This window comes from Cnephaeus nilssonii (genome assembly GCF_951640355.1).
Source record: "Cnephaeus nilssonii genome assembly, chromosome: 17".
Lineage (NCBI taxonomy): Eukaryota > Metazoa > Chordata > Mammalia > Chiroptera > Vespertilionidae > Cnephaeus > Cnephaeus nilssonii.
In genome coordinates this window covers 29,100,879-29,111,210 of record NC_137088.1, presented here as the reverse complement: position 1 = coordinate 29,111,210, position 10,332 = coordinate 29,100,879, and the positions used below count along the sequence as shown (strand labels likewise).

Genomic DNA, 10,332 nt, shown 5'->3' with positions numbered 1-10,332 from the left:
GCTCCGTGGGCGGCGGCGGCCGTCGTGCTTGGCGGAGGCGGTGTCCGTGTGTGCGGCGCGGAGAAGATGGCCGGGCAGTGAGGGGCGGCGCTTGCGCCTGGTGACCTCGGGAGTGAGCGACTAAGGAGCGAGGGGCGCCGCCGCGGCCCGACTGGGCCTGCTCCCCGCCCCCTCCCGCCGCTGCTCCGCAGCCGCCGGCCCGCGAACTTCCTCCCCGGCCCTCCCCTGTCGGGTGCGGGACGGACTTTCCCGCCTCGGCACCTCCTGGAACCGCGGGGCTGTAATCGCCGGGGCGGAGAGCCAGGCACAGTCCGGGCCCCGCGTCCGATATGGAGAGAGCGGCGGCGGCCTCGGCCAGCCGCAACAGCAACCTTCGTAGCCGCCGCGGCTTCGGGCACTAGATCGAGGAAGCTGACCCCGGAGCTGTCGTCCTTGCTGTCGCCGCTGCCTCCGCTCCGGGCGCCGTGATGGAGTAGGGGCCCCGCCGCCGGTGAGAAGCGTGCCCGCCCCTTGGACCGGGCCGGGTCCTGCTCCCGCCCAGCGCGACCTGAGGAGATACCTCCGCGTCCGGAGATGCAGCTCGAGCGAAGGCCGCCCGCCGAACCGCGGGGCTAGACGGAACCCCGAGTCGCGGCCCGAGCCCCGAAGCCGCCACGTTCTGCGCCCCGCGGCCGCCTGGGACAAACTCGAACGCTGGTGTCTCTACTATTATTTTTCAACTGCAAGTCTCAGGGACGGAGGAGGGGCGCCGAGGCCCCATGTGTGGGAGGATTGCTGCAGCCTCGCAAACTTGCACGGATTTTGGTGACTACTTGGGCCAGTGGTTCTGCTCCGATTTCCTCCGAATTGTTGCACATTCGCCATTGTTCCCAGGCTGCTCACCAAGTTGGATCCGGAATTTTTTTCCCACCAGGAGCCAACGGTGTCGAAGTGTCTGCAATGAACCCCGTGAATGCTACTGCTCTCTACATTTCCGCGAGCCGCCTAGTGCTCAACTACGACCCCGGAGACCCCAAGGCGTTTACCGAGATTAACAGGCTCCTGCCTTACTTCCGACAGTCCCTCTCGTGCTGTGTTTGCGGTGAGACGCCTTTTATTGTTCCCTTTTTAGCTTGTGTGTCTGTTTTTAAAAATATCTTTGGGCAGTGGTAACAGGAACGGTTCGAGGACATGGTAGTTTGTATTATTAAGCTTTTGTTATTTGTGCAGTCGTATACAGTCATTAGTTTTGAAACTCCAAAGGACTTTCACCCGGCATTTCAGAAGGAATCCTTCCAAACCGCTTTGTACAGCGGTCTGAACGTTTGAAACTGTTCATTTCACCTTAGGTCATTTCCTTAGCATTTCTGATGATGGTTTTTTAACTGACGTGAAATATGCACGTATACTGCTGCCTTCTTCTTCTTTTTTTTTTTTTTAACCTTGGGTACAAGAATTGATTTAATACCTAGCTTAGTTAAATCTGGTTAAGACATGTACATGTGGCGTGTTTGCATTTCCCCAAACTGGTGTGTGTTATGTGTGGGTGCTGGTATAATGTGACGCGCCCACAGCTAGTGAACTCGGTGCGGAACTTTCCCCCAGGTTCTTCCACAAATGCTTTGACAGTTGGACGGTAAACAGGGAGCCAGGGAATACTTGATGGGGTACTAAGTATTTTTTAGCTAGTGGGGTTTTTACAGGATTACGTTTCTTACTTATTTTGTGGCTTTAATACCTTGTGGCCTGGTAGAGGGTTATTTTAGGTATTTTTGTTAAAAAATAGTGTGGTAGGGAGGATATTTTCAAGTTATTTTTGAGAGATGGAGATATGCTAAGTTGTCTAATAAGTCGAAGTTTCTCAAAAGTGATAATTTGGATTAACTGTGCACATATAATAACTATTACCTCTCCCCCCCCCCCCCAAAAAAAAAAAAAAAAGACACGATGAAAACGATAATACAAAGGAAAGGGCAGCTGGCCAAAAAAGCAGTAATATACTCCACTTCGTATTCTTATTCCGACACATATTTTGAGGTTTCGTTGGTCCACTCACTTGTTTAGCCAGTATTTCAGAAATTTAGGCATTTTAGGCTTTCACGTTGTCTTAAATTAGATAAAGAAGAGTAATTTTGTGATTATTAATTTGAGATTCATCTAGCATTTTCTGTATAGCTCTGGGGGAAGGCACTAAAGGAGTGCAGAAGAGGTGAAGATTGTTTTTTTGCACACCAGGTACTTAATCTCATAAAAATTTAACTCTGTTAGAATGTGATTAAGTTCTACTGTGACTGGTGACTCTTAACAACTTTATAGAGAATCACTTGCTCTGGGCAAATCACTTAACTGCTCTGGGCAGTTTCTTAATATAAAAAATGAGTTTTGGGCTAGATTCAAAGTTTCCTTTCAGCTTAAATTTTACTAATGTAAGCATTAGAATTTGATTGGTTTCAAGTTTCCCGGAGTGCTTTTTTTTTTTTTTTTTAAATTTTAACAGCTTTTGATAGTTTGTGGACTGAGGAAATGCAGCTGCTCTATCTTTCTTATCCACAAACCATTCTTTGAGGTTTGGGGGGTGGATTGCTGAGGTGTAATGATAGTAGGGATGAAGAGAGGGCATAGGGCAGCCCACCTAGGCCTGCTAGATAGAACAGCAGTAGAGAGTGATGTTATCCAGGTAACACTTGAAGATCTGATAACTTTCCTTTTTACTAGGTAGATGGGGTTTAACTCTATAAGTGGGCGGGGGGGGGGGGGGGAAGGGAGAGAATGGTACTTTTGAATTGTGTAGATGCTTGGATTTTAAGTTTTTATCAGTAGCTTCAGGATAGTTGTGGTCTAATTGAACATTTCCCCCAGATTCTAACCTGGATTTTTAAAAAATTTGCCATTGAAGGCCCTGGCTGGTTTGGCTCAGTGGATAGAGCGTCAGCCTGCGGACTGAAGGGTCCCAGGTTCGATTCCAGTCAAGGGCATGTGCCTGTGTTGCGGGCTTGATCCCCATTAGGGGACGTGCAGGAGGCAACCAATCAATGATTCTCTTTCATCATTGATGTTTCTATCTCTCTTTCCCTCTCCCTTCCTCTCTGAAATCAATAAAGATATATTAAAAAAAAAATTTGCCATTGAAGATGAAACTATATTTAAAGAGTCCCCAAGTGTCGTTTTTAAATATTTTTTAAAAGCAGTCTTGGCAACACAAGGGAATTTTTCTGACAAGTGGAGCTTTGTAATTATTTCTTCTTGTTCACTTTCCCTTCCCCTGCATTCTATGGAAAAGATTTGTGGATTCTACTTCCTTGTAACTGAGTAGTTGGCTTAAAATTTCAGCAATCTGGATGTAGCTTCAGGCTCCCCCCCTCCCCCCAATGTAGTCTGTGGTTATCATTAGATAGGGGGAAAAATCAGTTATTGGAATTCAGATCCAGCATTTAATAAACTTTGTATCAGGTGCTACCTAGCCTGTCTTAGTTGAAAAACATAAAATTCAATTCTAGGGCATGTGCAATTTTTCTTCATGAAGATAAGTAAAAGTAAAGTGTAATTCTGTCTTGCTGCATGCTGTAAATAGGGAGTTTGTTTCAACAGGCTCTCCAACATCTGACCCAATCCTACCTTTTCAGCCTGTATTCAACTGCTCTCTTACATAATTGCTCTGCTTCAGCCAGGTTGATATTTTTTGGCTTTTCAAACATACATACATGCCTTATATTTTCCTCTTTTCCCAGTAAAAAGTTCTCTTTGTCCTTTGAACCTCTGTAACCCTTTGTTCCAGTCATAGGCACTTAAAACTCTTTCAGTGCAGTTTTTATTTTATCTTAATTTTTTTTGTCAGTGCAGTTTTTATAACATTCTTCTGATACATTAGGGAAAATACTATGTTTTTGTACATTTTTGTGTTCCTCTTGTCTTATCCTTTCTCTCCTAGCAATGACTTGCATGTAGGTGTTTATGAGACTCAGGAAGAAAGTGAGAGGAGGTGAGGGAGGGAAAGTAAAAGGCTTACAAACTTTGCAGTTAGGTTCAAATCTTGGTTCTGCTTTTGTGTAGACAAGTTGCTTTAAGTTTTTGCCTCAATTTCCTTTATCTACAAAGGGAGGATGATTATACCTTCTTCAAGTTTGTTTCTCCAAATGTGGGCTTTTTAGTGGGGAAAAACCTTTGTTATATGTGGGCTTTTTAGTGGGGAAAAATCTTTTGACCCTATGAGAACAAGTCTATGGACTTTGTGTCTGGCACATATTATGTACTTAATATCCCACTCCTGTGCAGAAGTAGAGAGAGGGAGGAGGAGGTGAGAGAAGAGACTGAACTGTCATGTCAATTACTGTCAAACTTAGACTATTCTCTGGAACTTCAGGTTTTGTTGTTGTTTGAAATGTAAATTAGCTGATTATCACTGTTTTGTTTTTTCAATTGCCTTGTGTATTTAAACATTCTGAAGCTTCAGGTGAATGGAATATTGCTCCAGAGAATTACTGTACTTTCTAGGCCACAAAACAGAAATTATAGTGGCTACTACTTTTTGTGTCAGCTTTTCCCCTTGCTCTAAATATTGGGACATGCTTTATCATGTACCAGGAAGTATAATTTCTTTTCTTTTTTTAATGGCATGGAACTTGATAAATTCTGTCCTAGGGATTTAAAGTTTTTTATTAAACTTGTAAGCCCTCAAGTAATATAACAAGTTTTATATGTAGAATCAAATCCTGTTAGAGTTGGAAGGATGTGTTGAATGGAAAACTTTAACTTTCTGAGATATTTGGAGTCCTGTAAAGTAATCAGGATCAAATGTCTACTCAGGCACATGAATATTTTCCTGGTGTTTTTATTTTTTTAGAGAGGAAGGGAGGGGGAGAGATAGAGAGAAACATTAATGTGAGAGACTAACATGGATTGGTTGCCTCCTATACATTCCCTGACTGGAGATAGAACCCACAACCTAGGTATGTGCCCTGACCGGGAATCGAACTTGGGACCTTCTGGTGCATGAGACAATGTTCCAACCAACTGAGCCACACTGGGGCTCCCGGTGTTTTAATTATAGAGTCTAGGAACGAAGGGGTTTTGCCTTTGGATTTACTTAATATTTTTGGACCTTCTAGACATTCAATTTTTCATTTACAAAATGAGGAGGGGCTGGAGATTAGTGTTTCTCATTGAAACACATAGGGTGATATAGACTAAACAAGTTTTTGCTTTGAATGTGAAAGGACTTAAAGACAAAAACCCCATCTTTTAGGTAGGTATGTGGTTGGTTCCCTGAGGGTGAGAGCCTTGCTTGTTTTGTTTACTATGGTAGCCCAGAACCTGTCAGTTACTGGCTTAACTTGTTGAATGGATGAAATTATTAAAAAGACAAAGTTTCAAAGGAGGAAGGATATGCTCTCAAAGTATTTGCCTTAAAACCAAATAGATATAGCTTTCTGAACAACTACCTTCACTTTCCTTATTTTTCTCTTTTGTCATTGTTTGTACCCCATCCCCCTGGAATTAGTAGAGTAGATAGATGACCTTAAGAATCTCTTCCAGTGTGGAATATTGGAATTAACTTTGGTTTTGACAGAACAAATAATTTATAAATAGTAAGAATCTTCTTAACTGGAATTTGGACATATAGCTTGAAGTGTCTTATTGTAAACTACACATCTTTTATTTATTTTTAATATGTTTTTATTAATTTTTAGAGAGGAAGGGAGAGGGAAAGATAGAAACATCAGCTGCCTCCTGCACGTCCCCCCACTGGGGATCTAGTCCACATTCTGGGCTTGTATCCTGATGGGACCCGGGACTGCTTAGTTCATGGGATGATGCTCAATCCACTGAGCCGCACCAGCTGGGCAAACTACACACCCAACTCTAACAGGATTTGATTCTACAGATCAAATTTATTATATTATTTGAGGACTTACAAGTTTATACATCTAAATTAAAAGGCCATTTGAATAATTGTATGTTACAGCCGAAACCGGTTTGGCTCAATGGATAGAGCGTCGGCCTTCGGACTGAAAGGTCCCAGGTTCGATTCCGGTCAAGGGCATGTACATTGGTTGCGGGCACATCCCCGGTAGGGGGTGTGCAGGAGGTAGCTGGTCGATGTTTCTCTCTCATCGATGTTTCTAGCTCTCAATCCCTCTCCCTTCCTCTCTGTAAAAAATCAATAAAAATATATAAAAAAATAATAGTTGTATGTTACATTAATATTTTATATTTTTCTTAAGCCACAAGTTCATTTGATACTTAAGATTTTATTTTTCTTCTACTTAAAATCACTACAGTTAAAATTTTTTATTGTTAGTAAACACATAATAATATAAAATTTGGCATCTTTTTTGTTTTTTTTTGTTAATCCCCACCCACGGATACTTTTCCATTGATTTTTAGAGAGAGTAGAAGGGAGCGGGAGAGACAGAGAAACATCAATGTGAGAGAGAAACATTGGTTGCTTGAGATTGAGCCTGCAACATAGGTACATGACCTTGACCGGAATCGAGCCTGAGACCCTTTGAGACCCTTCATTCCACAGGCTGATGCTTTATCCACTGAGCCAAACCAGCTAGGGCTAAAATTTGCCATCTTAATCATTTTTTTTAAACCTGAATTTCTGATGGTTAAGTGAACACATGCAATTTTTTAAAATTTATTTTTTGGCCCTAGCTGGTTTGGCTCAGTGGATAGAGTGTCAGCCTGCAGACTGAAGGGTCCCAGGTTCGATTCTGGTCAAGTGCACATGCTTAGGTTGTGGGCTTGATCCCCAGTAGGGGACATGCAGGAGGCAGCCAGTCAATGATTCTCTCTCATCATTGATGTTTCTATCTCTCTTTCCCTCTCCCTTCCTCTCTGAAATCAATAAAGATATATATATTTCAAAAACATTTATTTTTTGTTTTTACTTACTCATTTATTTTTATTTTTTTTTTTAAATATATTTTATTGATTTTCCACAGAGAGGAAGGGAGAGGGATAGAGAGCTAGAAACATCGATGAGAGAGAAACATCGACCAGCTGCCTCCTGCACACCCCCCACCGGGGATGTGCCCGCAACCAATGTACATGCCCTTGACCGGAATCGAACCTGGGACCTTTCAGTCCGCAGACCGACGCTCTATCCACTGAGCCAAACCGGTTTCGGCTACTCATTTATTTTTTAAAATTGATTTCAGGGAGGGGATGGGAGGAGAGATACAAACATCAATGATCAGAGAGTCATTGATCAGCTACCTCCTATATTCCCCCTACTGGGGATCGAGCCAGCAACCCGGGCATGTGCCTTGACTGGGAATGAGTGTACCTTCAACCACTGAGTCATACTGACCAGGCTATATTTTCTATTTAAAAAAGAAGTTTTTAAAAAATATATTTTTATTGATTTCAGAGAGGGAGAGAGAGAGAATCATTGATCGACTGCCTCCTGCACACCCCACTCTGGGGATCTAGCCTGCAACCAGGGCATTTGTCCTGACCAGGAATTGAACTGTGACCTCCTGGTTCATAGGTTGATGCTCAACCACTGACCACGCTGGCCAGGCAAAATATTTTTTTGATAGTAGCCATTCTCATGAGTGTGAGGTGATAGCTCATTGTGATTTTGATTTGCATTTCTATAGTGACATTGATCATATGCTTGTTGGTCATTTGTATATCATCTTGAGGAATCACCAGCCTTTTCTTTTTAAATCCTCACTGGGGGATATGCTTATTGATTTTAGAGAGAGGGGGAAAAAAGAGAGAGTGAGAATGAGGGGGGGAGAGAGGGAGAGGGAGAGAGAGAGAAACATTGATTGCTCACCTTCTGCACGTGCCCTGACTGGGGATCAAACCTGAAACCTAGGTATGCACCCTGACCAGGAATCGAACCAGCAACCTCTTGGTAGATGGGATGACACTCCAACCAATTGAGCCATAGAAATTCACCTGGCCAGGGTGAATCACTATTATTTTTTATCTTGAAAACTTATTTCACTTACTACGTTTTTATTAATCCCATAGAACCATTTATAAATTAACTTTATTGCATATGTAAAAATTTTAGAAATTATCCATAAATGAATATTTCCCTTCATATAATTTGTTTTTGAATAGCTGTTCTGAACATCGTTTAAGGACATCTGATTGGTGTTAAAGCAGAGTTTGGCTTACCAGTTTTTTTTTGGGGGGGGACTTAAGTTCACCTGTTCTCTCTGATACGGGAAGAATTCTTTAGGGAGCATTTATCTAGTGGGCTGGTAAAGAGGAACAGTAGTAATTTGCCTGGTAGATACACTTCTTTTATTTCACACATTAATTTAACCATTTGGTTTCTTTTCCTAAGAAAAATCTCCTTTTTACAGTTCCCCTTTTAGTACTGTAAAAATTCGTTCTAAAAAGTTAATAATAGTTTGAATAATGGTTAAGGCTGGCTGTATGGGATGTAGAATTAGGCAGGAGAAATTGTTTCAGTTTGAGATCTAAGAAGTATGGAGCTTGAGTGGGACCAAGAGGAATGGTGCAGTTAGTTGCTCATTTTCAGTAAGGCTTGATGAAGAGAACAGTTGGCTTGTTGAGGTTGCAGAAAAGCAAGTTTATTTCCATGAAGGAGAGAGACCCCTTGCAGTATAGTGGTTACTCAGGAGCCTTTTGTGTGGGGACCTTTAATGCCAGGCTAAGGAATTTGACATTTATTTTGTAGATGTGTTTTTCTTTTCTTTTTTTCAAAGTGTGTTTTAGTCCTGGCTGGGTAGCTCAGTTGGTTAGAGCATTGTCCCAATTCGACAGGGTTGTGGGTTCAATCTTGGTCAGGGCACATAGAAGAATCAACCAATGAATGCATAAATAAGTGGAACAACAAATTGATGTTTCTCTCTCCTTCTTGCTCTCTCTCCCCTTTCCCCATTTCTCTCTCTCTAAAGTTGATAAATATTTTTTAAAAAAGAGTCTTTTATAGGCTGCCAAAATCAAATATAATCTAAAGGGCTTGATAAAATTCAGATTCCCAATTATCACATCAGACTGATTGAATTGCAATTTCTGTGGGTGGTGCCTTGAGTGCCTTGGAATCTTCATTTTAACACCCCCCCCCCCCTCAATCTTGATATGGGGCAGGGGATTTGCAAATCATTGTTGTAAGCATTTGAGAAACAACATTTTAAGTAGTAGAGGGATGTAATTTAAATTCTGTTTTAGAAAAGATTGATTTGGGATTGATTACTGAATAGTGATGGCAGTGGTAAGGGAACAACATAGATAATGCTAAGGGAAATTTTTGTCTTGCTTATGGTTATCATAACACTTTAATTCTTTGATGTGTACTATATATATATATACTTTGTCATATTTCACTATAAATAGACTTTAAAAAAATATGTTTGTATTGAGAGGAAGGGAGAAAGAGAAATGTTAATCTGGGCTGCCTCCTGCACTCTCCTCCATCCCCCTCCTCCACTGGGGATGGAGCCTACAACCTAGGCATGTGCCCTGAACAGGAATTGAACTAGCGACCTCTGGGTGCACAGAATGATGCTCAACCAACTGAGCCACACTGGCCAGGGCCTCACTATGAATAGATTAAATGAGACATTTCCTATTCTAAAATTTATAAACATATCTAGCACAGTGCTTTCGCATAGCATATAGTTGATAAAATGTTTTGAATTATATTTAAGAACTGACAAAACCTGGCAATTGAATACAGATGCATGGGAAAAATTGAAGGAGTCAAAAGTTCATATTAGAAATGAAGTTTAGAAGGACATGAAGAATTTAGGTAGGCTAGTTTGAAATAATATAGGGACAGCCCAATTAAAATATTCTTCAAGGGTTTAGCAATTTGGTGTAGATTTTGGGAGAGATTGCAGTTAAGATAGAAATTAGAGCAGTTCAGGTGTGGGCCTAAGGAGAATGAAGAGAAGGATGAGATAACGTCGAATAATGTGATGGTGATTGGTGCTTAAGGGTGAGAAATATTGGAAATTATGATTAGGAAAGCATAAAAAATAATCTAAAAATTTTTATTTTATGCCCTTCCCTGGAAACTTTGATTTTAAAATAATTTTATATATTATTTGATATAGTGTAATAACATATCTTCTGAGTCTTGGGGTTGTGGTTATCAGTCCCTCAAATTAATTTGAACATCCAGTTCTCTTTGCATTCCTTGTTTTCTTCGTACGAGCACTCATATTATATTGATAACATCCATAGCACGCCATCATTTGTTGATTAATGCCTTATTGTATTGACATATCCCTCAGAGTCCACTGAGCTACTTTTATGTATGATTCAATTAAATTTGTTTTTGCAAGTTCTGATGTACTTTCTAAATTTAATCTTTTATTTTAAAAAGTGATATTTCAAAATTCTTCTTCTAATTTCTTA

The 10,332-nt window shown here is 41.1% G+C and overlaps 1 protein-coding gene across 1 annotated transcript in view; it reads left to right on the top strand.

Moving 5' to 3' along the window:
• The first annotated feature begins 605 nt into the window (after nucleotides 1–605).
• Nucleotides 606–10,332, top strand: part of MSL2 (MSL complex subunit 2) — a 32,380-nt gene continuing 22,653 nt past the window's right edge. The window contains exon 1 of the mRNA XM_079795333.1: nucleotides 606–1,081. Coding sequence (XP_079651459.1) covers nucleotides 940–1,081 — 142 coding nt within the window. The 5' untranslated portion in view covers nucleotides 606–939. The remainder of the gene's footprint in view (nucleotides 1,082–10,332) is intronic.